The sequence below is a fragment of the Schistocerca cancellata genome, chromosome 2, assembly GCF_023864275.1.
Source record: "Schistocerca cancellata isolate TAMUIC-IGC-003103 chromosome 2, iqSchCanc2.1, whole genome shotgun sequence".
NCBI classification, from domain to species: Eukaryota; Metazoa; Arthropoda; class Insecta; order Orthoptera; family Acrididae; genus Schistocerca; species Schistocerca cancellata.
In genome coordinates this window covers 99,952,888-99,974,376 of record NC_064627.1, presented here as the reverse complement: position 1 = coordinate 99,974,376, position 21,489 = coordinate 99,952,888, and the positions used below count along the sequence as shown (strand labels likewise).

At 42.4% G+C, this 21,489-nt stretch overlaps 1 protein-coding gene across 1 annotated transcript in view; it reads left to right on the top strand.

Moving 5' to 3' along the window:
* The window catches only part of LOC126161361 (carbonic anhydrase 6-like), a 72,649-nt gene that overhangs the window by 21,493 nt on the left and 29,667 nt on the right, over positions 1 to 21,489 (top strand). The window contains exons 3-4 of the mRNA XM_049917130.1: positions 6,164 to 6,196; positions 20,151 to 20,321. Coding sequence (XP_049773087.1) covers positions 6,164 to 6,196; positions 20,151 to 20,321 — 204 coding nt within the window. The remainder of the gene's footprint in view (positions 1 to 6,163; positions 6,197 to 20,150; positions 20,322 to 21,489) is intronic.

Genomic DNA, 21,489 nt, shown 5'->3' with positions numbered 1-21,489 from the left:
GGCACAACTTGACAAGAAGTAGGGACCGGGTGGTAGGAAATATTCTGAGGCATCAAGGGATCACAAATTTAGCATTGGCGGGTAGCGAGGAGGGTAAAAATCGTAGAGGGAGACCAAGAGATGAATACACTATGCAGATTTAGAAGGATGTAGGTTGCAGTAAGTACTGGGAGATGAAGAAGTTTGCACAGTATAGAGTAGCATGGAAAACTGCATCAAACCAGTCTCAGGACTGAAGACCACAACAAAAACAACAACAACAACATGATAAATTGAAAACAACTGGATCTTTAACGCATCGGAAACATATCCAGTAAAGAAAAGTTACTAACGAGGAAACGGAAAGTGGTACTCTTGCCGCTGTGGTTCGAGATCTTTGTGTTAGTTCGCGTCAAGTCGCAAGGGAATCTGGCATGAGCCACAGAAGTTTTGCTCGTGTTCTGCATCGCCATAAATATCATCCTTACCATATCAGTCTCCACCAAGAATTAATTGGTACGGATTATATGCGTTGCATTGAATTCTGCCGATGGGGTCAACTTCAGATTCAGAGCGATGACACATTTATTAATTTGATTTTATTTACTGGCGAGGCTATTTTCTCGAACCATGAAAATGTTAATTTGCATAACGTGCATTACTGGCCAACTGAAAATCCATGTTGGTTGCCGCAAGTTGCACACCAGAGAATCTGGTCGTTGAATGTATGATGTGGGATTCTGGAGAACAAATTTATAGACTTCTATTTCGTCGAAGGAAATCTTAATGGTAGGAAGTACACCACATTCCTGCAGGAAACATTATGTCTCTTATTGGAAGAAATACCTTTAGGAACAAGGAACAGAAGGTGGTATTAACACGATAGGTGTCCGGCACATATTTCGCTGATGGCTAGAAATGAGTTGCAGAGACTATCTCCAAGTCGTTGAATTGGACGCGGAGGAGATGTGTCGTGGTCGGCTCGTTCGCCAGACTTGACGCCTCTGGATTTTTTCCTGTGGGAATTCGTAAAAGACATTGTTTATAAAGACGTTCCAACTACACCTGAAGATATGTGAGAGTTGTGATAAGGAATACCACTCAATCCATGATAAGGAGATTGCAGCACTACATTGATACCAATGATCATCACTTCGAAACTCCTTCTGTAAATGGACGTTCATGCCACCTGTGTGACCTTCGGTGGACTTCAAATACCTTCCTGTTACAGATCACTGAATTCGTCTCGATAGCTGCTATCAGGAAATAAGTACCAAGCTATAGCATCCCATTTAAAAAACACAAAGTTGACCTTCATATCTCTGAAGCGACCCCACCTAGCAACAAAAATCCAATATCATATTATGGTCCCCGTTGTTCCATGCAACTTTTGTCCCACAAACTTTTCAGCTCCTGTCATACTTTCGGAGTTTTTCTTGGTGGCAGTAGTTAGTGACTCACCCTGCATGTATAGAAGAAGCAACGAGGGAAACAAAAGAAAGCTTCAAGAGTGGGATTAAAATTAAGAGTGAAAGGACAATGATAAGATTCGCTAATGACATTGCTATCCTCAGTGGAAGTGGAGAAGAACTGCAGTATGTGTTGAATGTAATGAGCAGTCCAATGAGTACGAAATATGGCTTGAGAGTAAACTGAAGAAAGGCGAAAGTAATACGGAGTAGCAGAAATGAGAACAGCGAGAAACTTAACTTGAGGATTGGGACCCCGAAGTAGCTGAAGCTACGGAATTCTACTACCTAGGCAGGAAAATAACCTTCGACAGACGGAGTGTGGAGGACATAAAAAGCAGACCAGCACTGGTCCAAAGGAAATTCCTAGAAAAGAGTAGTGTGCTAGTATCAAACATACGTTCTTAACTTGGGGACGAAATCCCTGAGACTGTACGCTTGTAGCGCAGCATTGTGTAGTAGTGAGACACGGACTGTGGGAAAACTAGAACAGAAGCGAATCGAAGCCTTTGAGATGTGGTGCGACAGACGAATGTTGACAACTGGGTGGACCGATAAGGTAAGGGATGACCTGGTTCTCCGCAGAATCGACGAGAAAAAGGAAAACACTTACAAGGTTACAAGGAGAAGGAACATCTGTTAAGGCATCAGCGGATAACTTCCATGGGCCGGCCGAAGTGGCCGAGCGGTTCTAGGCGCTACAGTCTGGAACCGCGCGACCGCTACGGTCGCAGGTTCAAATCCTGCCTCGGGCATGGATGTGTGTGATGTCCTTATGTTAGTTAGGTTTAAGTAGTTCTAAGTTCTAGGGGACTGATGACCACAGCAGTTGAGTCCCATAGTGCTCAGAGCCATTTGAACCATTTTTGATAACTTCCATGGTAAAAACTACAGAGGAAGATGGAATACATTCAGCAAATAATTGGAGACGTAGGGTGCAAGTGCTACTCTGAGATGAAGAGGTTGGCGCAGGAGAGAAATGCTTGGCGGACCGCATCAAACCAGTCAGAAGATTCATATGAAACTGAATTGAAAGTAGTTCCCATCTTTCAATACTGTTCAACGTTTTCAGGAGGTTTACATTGCTTTGTAGGCAAATGAAATTCCTTCTGCTTCACTAATAAGATCATAGGAGAAAAAATTAGTCACCCCAGTGCTCACACACAGATGAATCGTTAAACATTTACGGACGGTGTAGCTATCGGGCAGCATACTCAATTGTGCGCACACTGCTCCTGTGTGAGCATAAGGAAGTAACGATCAGTAAGACATTTACGTTTCAACCGGACATTCTACATAAATATTGGTAAATGTAAGGCCTTGCCCATGGTTATTGGACGTGTGAAGTTACTGAATTCCTTGGCGTTTCGCGGCGGACTGTTCAGCTTGTCTACAAGCGATGGTGACCAGGAAACAGACGTCAGAACTGTGGTCGGGAAAAGAACATTAGTGAGACCGCGGAAGGATTTCACGGCTGTTGAAAAAAAAATCGCTTCCAAATCCGACAGGAACAGCTGCAGGCTTTGTATGAAGGACCATCCCCGCCAGTTAGCGAGAGAACATTGCGATGTGAGCTGTATGCAGCGAACATTTGGAGTCAGAGTCTTAAGAGGCTATTTCTCACAAAGGCACATAAGGCTGCGCGTCTGCAGCGGGCTAGACATATAACGTGTACAGTAGATGACTGGAGGAATGTATGTGATCTGACGAGTCAAATTTTTGTCTGTACTCAAATAGTAGATATCTTAGGTGTAGCGAAACAACTCAAATCACTTATGGGGAGCCGGAACGATCCATCTCCTCCATGTTAATTTTAGGAAATAGAAGGAACATATTTTCTAAAACCATTAAACAAATGGTTCAAATGGCTCTGAGCACTATGGGACTTAACTTCTGAGGTCATCAGTCCCCTAGAACTTAGAACTACTTAAACCTAACTAACCTAAGGACGTCACACACATCCATGCCCGAGGCAGGATTCGAACCTGCGACCGTAGCGGTCGCGCAGTTTCAGACTGTAGCGCCTAGAACCGCTCGGCCACCCCGGCCGGTGTGGGATCCTTACCAGGTAGGATTTACGGAGGACATCAAAAAAGTATAAAGGAGGGCAGCTCGTTTCATGTTATCGCGCAGTAGGGGTGAGAGTGTCACTGATATGATACGCGAATGGGGTGGCAGTCACTGAAACAAAGGCGGTTTTCTTTGCGGCGAGATCTATTTACTAAATTTCAATCACCAATTTTCTCTTCGGAATGCGAAAATATTTTGTTGACACCCACCTACGTAGGGACAAATGATCATCATAATAAAATAAGGGAAATCAGAGTTCGAACGGAAAGATTTAGGTGTTCCTTTTTCCCACGCACCATTGGAGTGTGGAATGGTAGAGAAGTAGTATGAAAATGGTTCGATGAACCCTCTGCCAGGCACTTAAGTGTGAATTGCAGAGTTGGAGGTGAGCCGCCAGCAGTGGTGGATGTGGGGAGCGAGATGGCGGAATTTTGAGAGCGGACGATCTGGACGTGTGTCCATCAGAAAGAGTAAATTTGTAATATTGGATATCATGGACTGGTATATATATTATGACTTTTGAACACTATTAAGGTAAATACATTGTTTATTCTCTATCAAAATCTTTCATTTGCTTACTATGCCTATCAGTAGTTAGTGCCTTCAGTAGTTTCAATCTTTTATTTAGCTGGCATTAGTGGCGCTCGCTGTATTGCAGTAGTTCGAGTAATGAAGATTTTTGTGAGGTAAGTGATTCATGAAAGGTATAGGTTAATGTTAGTCAGGGCCATTCTTTTGTAGGGATTATTGAAAGTCAGATTGCGTTGAGCTAAAAAATATTGTGTGTCAGTTTAAGCACAGTCATGTATAATTTTTCTAAGGCGACGTTTCACGCGCTGCTTTCTGGACGCGGGGAGACGCGTCGGCCCCGGATCGAATCCGCCCGGCGGATTAACGACGACGGCCTGTGTGCCGACCAGCGTGGATGTGGTTTTTAGGCGGTTTTCCATATCCTACTAGGCGAATACCGAACTGGTCCCCACGTCCCGCCTCAGTTACACGACTCGCAGACATCTGAAACTCACAGTATTTCACGATTTACACTAGACGCAGACAGCTGGGGTACACTGCTTCCGTCCTGGGGGGTATGGGGTGGCGGCAGGAAGGGCATCCGGCCACCCATTAAAATTAACCATGTCAATTCCGTACTTAACCCTACCGACCCTGCGCACTATGTGGGACAAAGGCGGCAGCAAAAGAAAGAAAGATAGAAAAGAAGGAATGACACGCATATAAGAAAAAAGAAAAGCCTCCTTCCACTCCTATAGGATGTGGCTCTAAAACTCTGACTCTAAAAATGACTGGATTTTAAATAAACTTTTCGAATCATTTGGCCAGGGAATGAAACACAAACAAAAAACGTAACTACTGTCTTGGTCAAAGGGGTTGAGCACAGAGGAGGAGCTAGAATGGGGCGTAATATATGCAAAGCTCTACATACCTTACCCACATGCCTCATCCATATCTTGTGTGAATCAAAATCATTTATCCTCTGATCAAGTAATTTGCCGTCGTTTATCAATGTACATGCTGTCCAGAATCATCCCACCCCGAATTGTAGAATGCAGCTGCTATAAACGTCTGATCTACGATGACTATATACCCACGAGTGTAATAACCACCCAAGAAGACCACACTGCATCCCAACCCGCAATTCCGACTATTATTTGACATCTGAAACCCATCCTACCCCACCCACTCATATCAAAGCGAGAGGAAGCCACCTCGCAACAAAACTTAATTGATAATCCTCAGACAGTACCATGTTGTTTCTTCTGTTACGGAAGTTATCTATTCCTCTACTTGAATACTGCCAATATCATTCAACGAGTCACAGTGGATGCCACACTGCATTCCATCTAAATTCCAAAACCACTGCCAAATCATTTTCTCAAGGATATATCGTAGACTTAGCATATTTCCATCCCACCCTGCGCAGCATGGTAAGTTCTTTACTCTTTACTCCAACCCTTACAATACCCCCCTAGCAAACACCTTCCTCCAGTTCACATCCCTAAACCGCACCTTAATAACATCCTAATTGGATTTCCCTCCACCCGATCCTCTTACCAGCAGTCATCAAAACTGGAACTGATCATCGAGCCTCAACACTATCATCATCAAAATCTGATAGGAGTCATGGACATCACAATCTAAATCAACTTTACCACATAGAGAACACACCTTCTTTAGTAAGTCTGCATTTTGCTCGGCTTTTAATGGTCCGTTTCAACTTGTTCTTCTGTAATAAATGCTTATTGCTCGAGGGAAGCTGCTACAAATGGAACGAAATGGCAATAAAGAAAAACCAAATCTTGAATATACTTGAAGTCCAGAGATGCCTCTTTCTACTGTAGCCAGCCAGCTATGGACATGGCGCTTCTTCTAGGGGCATGACGATAGATGCTCGGTAGTCTAGAAACGTCTGTATGGAGAGAGACATACGCCTATTTCTTGTTTTGCTCACCCGTAAACATGACAACAGTATAAAGCATATGGGTTCAAGGCGAACATGTATCTCACATAATGTAAGGAATGGGAACTGTGACGGACTTGTTCAACACGCGCTACCTCTCTAAGTTTAGAACACTTTATAGTGCCTTAAATATACTTACATTTCAACCAAACTGTTTTTTCTCTTTCAGGATCCTGTTCAAGTTTCGGGTTCGGGGAAGAGCGTAAGTACCAAAACTAGTTTTTACGTTAAAAAGAAATCACGAAGCGGTGTGCATGCATGTCTTGGTCACGTTAACTTTACGTGTACAGCTTTCGGTACACTGTATAGGGTGAGAGCGAACTCCGCTGACAGAATGTCACAGACAGAAGTTAGGGTTTCTGAAAAGAAGCTCGAAGGTGAAGAGTAAACTGGGCACTGCTATTGTACCGTAAGTGAATACAAGTTTATTTCCGAACAACGGACACCGGACAGCTCAATATATGCACTGTCGTGTAAATATTTTCAGTGCAAAACGGAGAAAAAGATAAATGAGTGTAAGTGATGAAACTAAATGCTATTACTGTAACCAGCCATCACTCACCGTGGAATCTGGTAACAAAATACTCAGAAAACATCCCTGTTCAACCTCCGAAATTTTGACGGTGGAGTTAGTGGTCACCTTGCATGCCACCACAGTACTGTATTTTAAACTGTATTTTGCTTTCGAACAGCTCGTCCACGTTAATATTGTAGGGGCAGAGAATATCTCTTGTCTATAAATTTCTGCGACCATCCATTTGCAACAAAATGTCTCGGAAGCACTACATTATTTATAAATAAATTGTTTGATGAACGAGACAACCTATGGTAAGTCAGCGATGACTGCTAATTACATCCAGACCAGTGAGGTAGTCGCCTTTGGATTCGAGCTGATGGCGCAATTGCAGGTCACCTGTGTTCAGTGACGATTGGGTCGACATCACTGTATCTTCTTCACTGTTAAAACTTCGTTGTAGGGTCCATCCATTGATGTGGTATTGTCCAGTTTGCTCTGCATCCTTCTTTTCACGCACTTTAGTTCCACGGAATGGTGGAAGAAATGTAGGGCGATTTAGCTCGCTGGAATGAGTCAGTTTGTAAAACGTCAGGTGGCAGAACAAGGCTCGAGCGAGTATGTGCAGTGGCTAAGGTTACTTTAGTTGTTTGCGTGGTCCATGGATCGTAACCGCGGTCTATCGCTACGCTGTGGGACGAGTCAGTTTTAAATATGGCAACATGCTGACCGTTTACATAATTACTAGTTTCTGCTGTTTCGGACTGTGTTCTGAATCCGAAAATCGCTCTAGGTGCTACAGAGCATTGAGTTCACTACCGATATCGGCTTTTTCATTAGGCCATTTCCGAGCTCAGCCCCACCTATCACATCTTCCCTTATTGCTGGAGAACAAAATACAATATCAACATATCCAAAACTTAAAAAGGAGAAATGTCGTGGTGGGTCGAGCTAAATTACTGGTCAATTGCACTTTTCATTAGACATTTGTTTTCAGATACACAAATGACACGAAGACGATTTTGGTTGATGAATTTTTGCTCTGTTAACATCAAAATACAAAATGGCAACCAAGAATCTCAGCCAACATATAAAAGTATGAAACAGTCAACACAGTGATGAAATCACTGAGATACTTAATCCACTCCGTACTTGAACTGACTTAGTGATTCGCCGGAGAGGAATTCTGCCTACCTGTTATGTGATTCTGATCTCGTAGTTTTATGTATACCTGCACATCCGTAGCAGCGCTGTCGGATGTCTATTTTTTACGTAATGAAGCGGGAAAACGGAAAACTTTTTTTTTTGCAAATAATTTTATGTGACATGTCATTATGGTGCGTTTATTTGAGAAACACCGTAAAATGAAGTTGTTCACACTAATTACAAGCTAACTACCGATGGCACGAGAGCCTGGTCTACCGAATGACTAAATCGAAATGCGTCCTTTCGGCGACTGCCGTCTGTAAACTGAGCATACAATCGATATAAGATAGTGCATCAGCGGTTATAACAAAGTTACTCATCCATTTATTAGTAAACATTTCCTGGGATTCTAAAATTACTAAAAGATAGTAGTTATGAGCCGTACACTCCTAATGTCTGAGTGGTAAAAGGCAACTTTTGCTAGCACTTATTTGTTAATAACAATTTCTTGAGAGTAAATGTACTTTCCTTACGTAATTCTCTTTGCTGACTTCACGAGCGATTTCTGCATCGGTACCTCATCCCACTGGCTCTGAAAGCTGCAGATAGCCAACCGACTCTGCTAACCAGCGTGGTATCCTAGCGCTCTCTCCTTACTCAGTACGTACTGAAGCGCCGCTGACACATTCACTTCACATACGTATATGAAATAGCAAAACCGGAGATGAAGTAAAATGCGTTTTTATCTACAAATAATGGGTACCTTACAGACATTTCCACTGTTGCCTCCACATCAACAAATATTAACAACTTCTGGCAAATGCCACATATGGTGTACGGGGAAATCTTCAATAGCATTCAGTTTCTCTACTCACATGTAACAACGGCAAAGCAACTTAACATTTAAATGGCAATCTTAAAATGAATTAGTATTAATGCAAAGCACTAACGACTAAGGACTTATCAGCTAAATCTGCACATAGCATGATAGGTTACAAACTACGCTGCAAGATCTCTTTACTTAAAACTACCCCATGGAGATACCATTTGTTTAAAAAAAAGGGGGGGTCCGTTTGCTAAGTACCCTGTGCATTTAAATGCCGTTAATATCACACAAATCCCTATAGAGCTCACAACGCGCTCAAGGACAAATGCCTTCGGTAAACAGGAAGGCCATAATAACCGTCCAATCAGAACATGCTACGCAAGGTAACTGTTCAAAAATGACTCCTGTGACGCAAGATATGTCCCAGAAGGAACTAAAATCTGTGAATAACATGTAGCAGAGCGCACAATATACAGCCTCTTCTTTCAGAACTGGCTGTCGTGACGATGTCCCTTACAAATAAGACTTGTGTCTGCTATTGCTGCCTCATAGATATTTCTTCTTTGTTTAGCTTACCATATAACGAAATGCAGAAGACACCTTTCGAGAAAATTTCACTTCTGTTAGGAATGTGACGAGCTCGGTCAAAAATTAGTAACGTTACGCATCATTTACTTTAGAAAACCGTGAGGCGCTTCCAGGAACAACTTCAGTAAATGTACTGGATTTATGTGTGTCCCTCAATATATGAGCGCCCTTCAAAAAATACATATATACGGAAGTCATACTTAGGGAAGTCAAATTCTTTCCCTTTTCAGTTCAGTCTGATGAAGGTCATTATACACTGAAGCGCCAAAGAAACTGGTATAGGCATTCTTATTCCAATACAGAGATATGTAAACAGGCACAATACGGTGCTTCGGTCAGCAACGCCTATATAAGACAAGTGTATGACGCATCTGTTAAATCGGTTACTGCTGCTACAAAGGCGGGTTATCAAGATTTAAGTGAGTTTGAGCGTGGTGTTATAGTCGGCGCACGAGCGATGCGACACAGCATCTCCGAGGTAGCGATGAAGTGGATATTTTCCCATACGACCATTTCACGAGTGTACCGTGAATATTAGGAATCCGGTAATACATCAAATTTCCGATACTGTTACGGCCGGAAGAAGATCCTCCAAGAGCAACGACGGTGGAGGGTCGTTCAACGAGACAGAAGCACAACATTTCCGCAAATGGCTGTAGAGTTCAATGCAGGGCCATCAACAAATGTCAGCGTGCGAACCATTCAACAAAACATCAGCGATATGCGCTTTCGGAGCTGAAAGCCCACTCGTAAACTCTTGATGGCTGCACGACACAAAGCTTTACACCTCGCCTGGGCCCGTCAACACCGACATTCGACTGTTGATGACTGGAAACGTGTTGCCTGAACGGACGAGTCTCGTTTCAAATTGTATCGAGCGTATGGACGTGTACGGGTATGGAGAAAACCTCATGAATCCATGGACCCTGCTTGTCAGCAGGGGACTGTTGAAGCTGGTGGAGGTTCTGTAATGGTGCGGGGCGCGCGCAGTTGGAGTGATATGGGACCCCTGACACGTCTAGATAGGTGACACGTGTTGTGAATTGGCAGGAGCCAATTCACGGAGTTTGGAGGAAGCCGAAAGGCACGCGTTTAAGCGCACGCAAACTGGCGTGAGGTCTGGAACAGGACAATGTAATTAATATAGCCAATAAGGTACGTTGCTGCTGGAATACTTAACTTTAATCCATAATTGGTGTACATCGCTCTTGACGGTACATGATTTACAATCTCAATATAAACTGTTAATGGCGCCTTGCTAGGTCGTAGCAAATGACGTAGCTGAAGGCTATGCTAATTATCGTCTCGGCAAATGAGAGCGTATTTGTCAGTGTAGCTTTCCTAGCAAAATCTGCTGTACAACTGGGGCGAGTGCTAGTACGTCTCTCTAGACCTGCCGTGTGGCGGCGCTCGGTCTCCAATCACTGACAGTGGCGACAAGCGGGTCCGACGTATACTAGCGGACCGCAGCCGATTTAAAGGCTACCACCTAGCAAGTGTGGTGCCTGGCGATGACACCACAACACGTACGTAAGAATCCTGTTTGATCACCTGCATCCACTCATGTCCATTGTGCATTCCGACAGACTTGGGCAATTCCAGCAGGACAATGCGTCATCCCACACGTCCAGAATTGTTATAGAGTGGCTCCAGGAACACACTTCTAAGTTTAAATACTTCTGCTGGTCTCAAAACTCCCCAAACATCTCATTATTGAGTATGTATAGGATGCTACGCAACGTACTGCTCAGAAGAGATTCCCCCTCCCTCGTGCTCTTACGGATTTATGGACAGCCCTGCAGGATTCATGGTGTCAGCTCCCTCCAGCACTACTTCAGACATTAATCGAGTCCATGCTAGGTCGTGTTGCGGCACTTCCGTGTGATCGCTGGGGCCCTACACGATATTAGGAAGGTGGACCAGTTGCTTTGGCTCTTCAATGTATGAAGCAGTCAGTTCGGGAGTCGCCACTGGGAGACATACCTACACCAAATTTTTCTACCAAGTCCTGTCTCAACAGATACCAAAGGAATCACAGTTCGCTTCTGAATCACATCATATGCATAGTACTGGCCTGTACTTACGGGTGGGAATCAAACAACGAATAATTACAATTATTAATCAAGGTTCATCATGGAGCAGTAGGTGAGCAGAAAGTTACAACGCTGGGATGTGCCCAAGTATGATTTGAAAATTGAAATAAGTTGTGGTTCAAATGGTTCAAATGGCTCTGAGCACTATGCGACTTAACATCTGAGGTCATCAGTCCCCTAGAACTTAGAACTGCTTAAACCTAACTAACGTAAGGACATCACACACAGCCATACCCGAGGCAGGATTCGAACCTGCTACCGTAGCGGTCGCGCGGTTCCAGACTGAAGCGCCTAGAACCGCACGGCCACACCGGCCGGCCAACATCTGCATGATGGTATGTTACTGATACCCCTATTTTTCAAGACGACAGCAGCAGGATACATCGCAGTGGAAGAAAATGTGAACGGTTTTGTAAACACTCGCCGGCCGATGAAATAAGTTGTGCACCAAAGGTTTAACGTTTTTGAACAAAGATCAAAGGAAACTAGTTCACTACAGTTGACCATAAGATTTCACATGTTGACGAGACGTCAAACTAGAAGAGTGTTTTGTTTTTCAAACACTACTAGAAATAAAGGACGAGAGCGATGGTTGCGATTCAAGATGACCAACGGTGGAACGTGACTCGATGATAGCAAGGGCATAGACGGCATCATCTCGAAGCGTAGATCCGTGCCGGCGATTCATATTTCGATTCTGTAAATTGTGAAGATAATTTACACTTCGCTAATGCCAAACATTACAGTGTGTACTGAGGTGACAAGATATGGGATAGCGGTGTGCATATATGCAGATGGCGGACATACGAAGTATAAAACTGCAGTGCGTATGTGGAGTTGTCAGCTGTAATAAGGTGATTCATACGAAAAGTTTTCCGACATGATTGTAGGCGTACGACGGAAATTAAATGACTTTGAACGCGGAATAGTGGTTAGAGCTTGAGGCATGGAACATTCCTTTTCGGGAATCATTAGGAGATTCAATATTACAAGCTCCCAAGTGTCAAGAGCATTCCGCGAATACCTTATTTTAGGCATTGCCTCTCACCACGGGCGTCCGGCCATCCTGATTTAGGTTTTCCGTGATTTCTCTAAATCGCTTAAGACAAATGCCGCTTTCCTTCTCCATCCTTCCAGAATCCGAGCTTGTGCTCCGTCTCGAATAACCTCGTTGTTGACGAGACGTTAAACAGTGGTTTTGTTTCCTGATCTCCCTCTCACCACGGACAACGCAGCGGCCGACCGCCTTCACTTAACGATCGAGAGCAGCAGCGTTTGTGAATTGTTGTCAGTGCTTACAGACAAGCAATTCTGTTTGAAGTAACCACGGAAATCAATGTGGGACGTACGACAAGCATATACGTTAGGACAGTGGGGTGAATTTTGGTGTAAAGGGGTGTAAGCAGATCAGACGACCGAAGCGAGTCCGTCTGCTAACAGCAAGACATCGCCTGCAGCGCCTCTCCTAGGCTTGTGACCATATCGGTTGGACCCCATACGACTGTATAACTGTGGCTTGGTCACATGAATCCCGGTTTCAGTGGTTAAGAGCTGATAGTAGGATTCGAGTATGGCGCAGACCCCCCGAAGTCATGGACGCAAGTTGTCAACAAGGCACTGAGCAAGATGGTGGGGGTTCCACAGTGGTGTCGGCTGTGTTTACAAGGAATTGATTTCGTCCTTTGGTCCAACTGGACCGATCACTTAGTAGAAATGGTTATGTTCGGCTACTGCGGGACCATTTTCAGCCAAACGATGGAAGTATTATGGATGAGACACGTCACTGGGCCACAATTTTTCGCGATTAGTTTGAAGAATATTCTGGACAATTGGAGCGAATGGTTTTACGAAATTAATGTAGGCTATGGTAGGCAGGGAAAAAACGATTAGAGGAAAACTACTAAAAAGGAAAACAGAGGAAAATATGGTCAGAACGAGTTAGTGGTGTTCGATTTTAAAGTGTATCAAGAGTTTAGAGCTAACAAATGTGTCTCAATGATAAGAAATTATTCTTGTCCTGTACGATGTTTCAACTTGTTTTATGGGTAATACTTCAGAATGAAGGCCAGCAGGCTCATTTCACAGTGGCCGTGAACAGCAGCCCTTGAGTGCTGGTACCCAGTGCTAAAGTAAAGACCCGTTGGAGTTGCCTAGAGTGGCGAAAGAAAACACTTAGAAGGGATCTTCCTTTGGCAGCACCGTATCAGGACCCAAATCATCAGGCCTAGCGGCGACTTGTAGGCTAGCTACTAGGCTGATGAGACTGCTAGTTGGTCTAAACTACTTGGACCACATGGGAGAGTCGACTGGTGTGGAGTCCGTAACTGTATCTATTACAGTCGAAAGACGTGGAACCACTCGTAGTACGAACACAAGTACTGCTAACGGCTGAGCAGTCAATATTTATAGTTGCTCTGCCCCAAATGACAGAAATCACCACGGAAGCATAAGAGTTGTGCTACAGCATGTGGAAACCCGGCCTGCTGAGGCAGACTCCCTTCGTTGCAGGGTGCTGTTCCAGCAGTATTTTGGCACATGGCATAGGATTTCGTAGGCAGCTTTCTTACACATCTCACCACAGGCTGCAAAGTCTCAACTGTGTCTGCTGCCACAACAATGTACACACATTAGGCGGGTATGTACATGACTAGTTTTGTGTCATCTCGTTGCCACTGTCGAATCTTGTATCATGCGAAGCAAGGAGAGGATGTTGTTTGGTGTCTGGTATCCTCTTTTTACAATGCAAGCTGCTCACAGGTGTTAAAACGGTTCTTTACTAACCAGAACAGAAAGCTACTTATCTTTAAGCTAGTCCATGTGTTGTGGTACAAGTTATTCCATAATAGTCCACATTAGCATCACTGTTGGTGAAGTACTAGTCCTGCTATAAACACTACACTCACATAGCCAGTGAAGTGAACTGACAGATGCCACTAGAATAGTAACTGAGCTACTAACTGCGTTGACTGGGACTGCCTCTCTGCCACTGGGCTGACTGTCTGTGACTGATTTGGCCCTCCAGTGTGCGGCGGTGATCTAAGTCCTGGCAGTCAGAGGTCGTTGGCGGCGCATTGCTTGCAAGTCTGTCTTTGGCCTTTCTCCTGATATTCGCACTTGATTCAGCGCCTATTATCGATCTTCTTGCAACCTATTTGCTGACCGCTGCACTGGCGACAGTTTACGTCAGCACAACAACAATTTCAATTCTCTCTGACAGAACAGCCATCAGCATGCATTAATGTTGACAGCAGGCGTAGTAGAGAACACAAGGGGTGTGAAACAGTGTTAGAGGTTGAGTGATTACTGTGAAGGCCACAGAGCTGCTGTACAGTCACGTGAGACAGGGTTAACCACACCTGACAGAATTATTTATTTCAAGTTTCTGCTACCAGTCAGTTTTTATTTTATGCTTAATTTAACATAATGCAACATGTTCTGTTCATCTTCAGGTGTTTATACATACATGCATACATACACAGAGAAACGTTACTTAAAAATAAACAGTCTTAAACTAGATTAATCTAGAACATTTTGTTCATAGTTTTTTACCGTAGCTGCTGGTGTGGCGTTTTGGGGGAAGGAGGAGGGCAGTGTATGGCTAGAAATCGAAATCGGTGATGTCTTCTGCTGGTTTTCTTGTTTATGGTTGACTATGTACATCACAGCCTTTACAGGATGCAGATAGATTTGCATCAGTTATGTGTTACGAAAATAGTGTGAAAGGCTTGAAATAAATAATTACTCCACACAGTCACGATTCACAAACATAGCCATTATGGCTGAAAATAACACCTGACAGAGTTTCTATGGGGTCACATTTTTTGTCTGCATTTGAATCATTGGTGGACACGTACAATAAGGGGCACCCAAACGTGACAGCGGCCCAGTGCTCGGCTGCATGGGACTGTCAGGAAGGCATACTCGTGGTTACAGTACCAGTCGACCATGTCTGAGCATGACAAGTAAGGGTCACCGTATTATTCAACAAGCACATCCTGATCCCTTCACAATCTGCGCCTGTGATTTGGGAACAAGTAATGTATTCCTAGAAACATACTGTGTTATCGTGGAGCATTCGTTGCAGACTAGCAACGTCTCATGTGTATGAGAATGGCGCCGCATTGTCTTTCGCAACGAATCGCGGTTCTGCACTATCCTGGATGACTGTCGTCGGCCATTGTGCCGGTGATGTTGGGACATGTCCCATTCTTCCACTGGTTTGGAGAGACACAGAGTGCCGGCCTCTGACCGAGCGATTGTAGGCGCTTTAGTCTGGAATCGCACTGCTGCTACGGTCGCAGGTTCGAATCCTGACTCGGGCATGGATGTGTGTGATGTCCTTAGGTTAGTTAGATTTAAGTAGTTCTAAGTCTAGTGGACTGATGACCTCAGATGTTAATTCCTGTAGTGCTTACAGCCATTTGAATTTGAAGAGGCACAGCGGTGTTACTTATGGCTTTGTACGGTGGTGAGCAATCGGGTACGACTCTGAGGACATCACAGACGCCTGTGTTCTTATGTGTTACTTCTCATGCGACAGTATCATGATACCATTTTTCAATAAGGCAATGCTTGTCTACATGTGACGTATATCTCTCTGAAGCGTCTGTGTGAGGCTGAGGTACTCCGGTGGCCAGCAAGATCTGTCTATGTTAGAACACGTGTGGCACTAAATCGGGAGCCAACTCAGTCCCAGTACCAATAACTCAGGCCATCAAGGACGAGTTACAACAGCTGTGAGCCTGCTTGCCGCAGGAAAAGATACAACATATTCGTGACACCCTTCCCAAACAAATCAGAGCATGTATCCAAGCGACATTGCGGTGCAGTGTCATACTGGCAAATGTGGTTCATATTGTAAGGTTGTACAGAAGTCCGACTCGATAATGTAATCACTGAAATAACATCCCATACCTTGTAAATTCGCGAAGTTTCATTTCGTTTCCTCTTCCCGTTCTCGGTGCTTCATTTTTCCAGTCGTGAAGTGGTGTTTAGCAGATAAATTCAGTGGTACATGTGGATAATGTTTGCAAAAGTGTTGCGATAAGAATTAGTGTTGGAGAAAACTAAAAAACATCTATGGTGTGAACTGTCAAAATATAAGTCTCTACAATATTGTACCAAAATATTACCCCACGCGGTATAAAACAGCACAAAATCGACGAGAAATCGATATTTTAGAACTTCACGTGGAATATAACAAGAACCAGATGCATTCACATTAGATGTTGTATATACGTCAGGACAACGTAGACGTAATTCGAAATGGAAATATTCCAAAACACCTTTCGTAATAATGTTTTAAGGAGTGATACTAGAACCTTACTTACTAAAAAGAAGCTTATACGTCATGCCTGATGGTGAAGATTTACTGCATGAATAGCCAAAATGTTGTAACAGATAAACTTTTTTTTCCTCTTTTTTTTCGTGGTGCGTGTCAGCGACAAAAGCTGTGAAATGATGTGTGATGTTTGTTGAATTCGCTAAATGCGCTTATTCTCGAATAAGGGTAAACATAGTGTGGATGATTTGTGCGCCTTGAGTTGCAATGTCTCAAGATACATACACACTTTCTAACTTTAGTACTCACTGTGTTAATTCTTAAGCATACGTTTATAACTTAATGAATTACGACAGCATTTTAAATTTTTTAATTCAGTTAATATTTATTTATTTATTCGACTAACCATTTTGGAGGGTACGATAAATCAAGTTTTGTTTTGCATCTTGGTGTTTAATTGTCGTTGCTCCCAGTTTTCCTTCATCCTTCAGGAGTATCGTTCCTTTTATTCATAGGTCTACTTTTCTCCTTTTGCAGATCTTTTTCTGTCGTGAAACCCTGCATTTTGTGTTGCCCCTCTAAAAGGAATTCTGTTATCTATTACGCTATCTTTCACTTATTTGCCAATTACAGTGACCCATGTGAGCTTTGATTTGTTACTGTGTAGTAAGTAAATTACGATATGAAATACTGAACATCAACTTTTTTTGTCTCTGTAAACCGTTAGATAGGCGACTTGAAACTAAAACAAGTTTAGCATTTTACTAATAATGATGTGAAACTAAATACAGATAATCAAGCTGCACTGCAGTAGAAATAGGAACAGGAGATGTGCGCTAGGCTTTTTAAAGTTATATTTTGACTAACTACGTAACTGTAATGATTTACTTCACACTTTTACTATATATTTCCATCTGAGTGAAATAACTACAAATTTTTCAATTTATACATTTGCTGTCACAAAACAGATTATAGTCTCCATTTCCATTAACACTTGAAAATAATAACTCCGCGTAACAGACACGTGTCTAATTAAAGAAGAATTACTCGTTTCCTTTGTACACAGAATGGATGAATAACAGCTGAACAACGTCAAATCTTAATGTAGATTCCAAATCTTAATATAGGTCATATTTTTACGATTTACGGGTTGTTTTGCTGATGTCTCAAAACAACGACCTTTTTTAGTGACCTGTCCGAGACCTGTGACACGTTATTTTTTAGTACCCTACCCTATTGGCTATGTCGTGTCACAAACTGCACCAATATTTTATAACAGAGGAAATGTGTCAGGAAGAAATCACGTTTACCTGAAGTGGGGAGTGTCGTACATCGAGGTTAGTGTACCTAGGAATTCATGACGTTTCCTAGTCGATCTTTCAAACCCATTGACCGGTTACAGCACATGAAAGAATACGCACTTGAGACCGCGATAAGAAGTTTCTGGTATTTTCTACAGTTTTTGTTGTTGTGAGATATGAGGTAATATTCTGAACAGCATTTGTAGATATTTTGCCTTCAACACATTTATGTGCTGGGTCGTGTGTTACACCTATTTGGGAGGTACGGTTAATTCTTCAGATGCAGAAATTTATGGTGAGTTAACTGCTATACACAGGGTGGTTCACGAAGATATGCAAATATTTTAATATGTTATTCTACAAGTAAAACTGAAGAAAAAGTTCATATAAACTTAGGTCTGCAAATGTTTAGTTACGGAGTTACTGCTAAAAAAGATTTTGCCTGAAATTTAGCAACTTTGCTAATATGAAGCCATCGCAAAGTTCTACTTGGTTAAAGTAAAGCACGATTTCCATTTATTTTGTTGTTAGTGGTCTGTGAATCTAATAAAACAGGTCCCAGATGTGTATCTGCAGTAGTTTTCCGGAACATCCAGAGAAGCGAAGATTATTATACAAGTAAATTTGTTTACTTTCTATTAAGAATTTAGGAACGCTTATGTCACTGTTGGCAACCATTACTGTGTTGTTTCCGTCGTTTCCTAACCTTGAAACGAGTTAGTTTTCTGTAACAGCAGTATATTCAAGTGGAACTACATAGTAACTGTTGCAGTTTGTAGATTATTTATGAAATATGGATGCCTTTCAAATTTACGGCAGAGGAATACGACGATATGGTGTTTATTTATGGCAAATGTGATGGTAAAGCTACGGCTGCAGTTAACGAATATCGCGTACGTTATCCAACTTGGAGTCCGAATGCGCGAACCATTAGCGCAGTATTTCAAATGTTACGCGAGACAGGTTCTCTCCCTAGTGTTCATAATCAGTACGAGCGCTCGATACGTGAAGACGATAATGAGGATATTGTGGATGCTGTTCAACTTAGCCTGGGTACCAGTACACGACGAATCTCTCGATGATTACGCATTTCACGATCTAAGGTATGGCGTACACTGAAGTACTATAACATAAACAAAAAGTGCACCATTTACATGTGGGAGATCGTGCCCTTGGCTTGGAGATGTGAAACTTGTTAAATACTAATCGGCGGTTATACAAATATATTTTATTTACTGATGACTGGAGCGACTGAAAAAAGTCACTGACAGTTGCCAACAATGACGTCTCGTTTCTACATTCTTAATGGAAAGTAAACAAATTTACTTGTACAATAACCTTTGCTTCTCTGGATGTTCTGGAAAACTACTGCAGATACACAACTAGGACCTGTTTTATTAGATTCACCAGATCAATAACAACAAAACAAATAGAAATCGTGCTTTACTTTAACCTTTTACAGTTTTGCGATGGCTTCATATTAGCGAAGTTGTTAAATTTCAGGCAAAATCTTTTATTAGCCATACGTCCGTAACTAAATATTTGTGGACCTATGTTTACATGAACTTTTTTCTTTAGTTTTACTTCTAGCATAAAATATTAAAAAATTTTCATATCTCTGTGAATCATCCTTACTTTTGAGTCTCGTTATATGACTTGGGGATGGTTAAGCTATATTTCGTGTCTTGTAACGGTAGGAGGTGTTCTGTCATGGAGCATGTGCAATTTGCAACTGAACTGAGTTTCTTCAATGTGGTAAGAACTTTACGCGTTCCGAAATCGGAAATTTGTGTTATTTTCTAGTAGCTTCTATATCAAAAACTGTTTAATCTGTCACTAGGTTTCGATAACACTTGCACCTAATTTGATTCCATTTAGAGTTTACACGTGCGTAGCAGAATAATAATTCAACAGTTAGACTATTCAGTACAGTATTGACAAGATTTACTGAATTGCAACACTTTTAAATTTCAGTAAAATATTTGTTCCTAGGTAGCCTATATGATTGTCTTGTGCCTTGCAACATTTATTCACAAATGGAAAAACTTAACTTTCCGAAGTAATTTTTGTAATTTCACAAAAGGAGTGTTAAGTACAAAATGTGAATGCTTTGTTTTAAAAATGGAACAAGAAAATATACTGAAGTTATATAATAGGGCTGCGTACAAGTTAAAAAATGTTCCAGGGTTCAACACATTACCTGTATAATTCTTAAGTGAATATTAGCACTGATTAATTGATAATGTATGATCTAAGAAACCAATTTAACCAACTGACTTTCAGTTTTGAACATACACGTATATAAGAAGCTCCCCCTCTTGTGGAGTCACAGGACAAGATGATCGTAACACGGGGAGTGTTTTCTCGAACCTGCATTGTCTTCAGCTATTTATGTCTGTGTCCACAGAAGAAAAAGAGTGGGGAAGGTGCTCGTCATCGTGTAACGACAACAAGCAGAGCCCCATAGACGTCGAGTCCAAAAACGCCATTACGGAAGACCTGTCCCACGTCAACGGGCCCTTCTACCAAGACCGCAGCATTCCGTTCCACTTCAACCTCAGCAACGACAACTACACAGGTGAATAGAGTGGGGAATTTTCCCCAGACGTTGAACATTGGACAATGCATATTGCGAGAATGATACTGTAAATTTGTGTCTGTATTAAGTGACAGTCAGGGGCTTTATTGTTCAGTAAAAATGAAGTTTTTACAGCGATAGCACCAGTCGTAAAACAAGCTTTGCTATAATTACGATGTGTGCATTTCGTTATATCGTTTGCTCCTCATTCCATTCGAAATACTCTTGTTATTTTTCACAATACTGCATAAATTGCTGCCTCGTGAGAAATTCACGTTGTCAGTTTAATATTTACAGTAAAAATTTCGTTTCTTGTACTAGAAGCTGCTTGCCACCCACATCATTTGCTTTCTTATATAATTTGCACACCAGTCACTTGACAACTTTACTATATTCCTGGTATTCTCTGTGGCCTTATCCATCGTGACTGACAGTGCTTCATCCTTAAATAAATCCACTGGCATTAAGAAATAATCATGACTCCTCGAGATGAATACATTCTTGCTGTTCTCTGTGGCTTTTTCCGCTGTGAAACTGGTTTCTCCTTGACTAAATCCACTGGCATTAATAAGTAATCGTAACTTCTGTTCATGATTACTTCTCACGCTCCGACTTCCAGGTAACAAAGAGCACCACTTTCAATTGAATAGTAACTGTGCAGTCACATAACCAAATTTACTTTTCCTTTGCGAATAACACACCGCAGAAACTAAAAATACAGCGTTACTGTGATGTTAGTGAAATTTGGCAAGATTTATATGCTTTTAAATATAATATTTCGTTGATGGTCGCAAGTAGTTCTTAGAATGAAAATTTCACTCTACAGCGGAGTGTGCGCTGATATGAAACTTCCTGGCAGATTAAAACTGTATGCCGGAGCGAGACTCGAACTCGGGACCTTTGCCTTTCGTGGGCAAGTGCTCTTCCAACTGAGCTACCCAAGCACGACTCACGCCCCGTCCTCACAACTTTAATTCCGCCAGTACGTCGACTCCTACCTTCCGAACTATCAGCGCACACTCCGCTGCAGAGTGAAAATTTCATTCTAGAAACATCCCCCAGGCTGTGGCTAAGCCATGTCTCCTCAAGATCCTTTCTTCTAGGAGTGCTAGTTCTGCAAGGTTCGCAGGAGAGTTTCTGTGAAGTTTGGAAGGTAGGAGACGAGGTA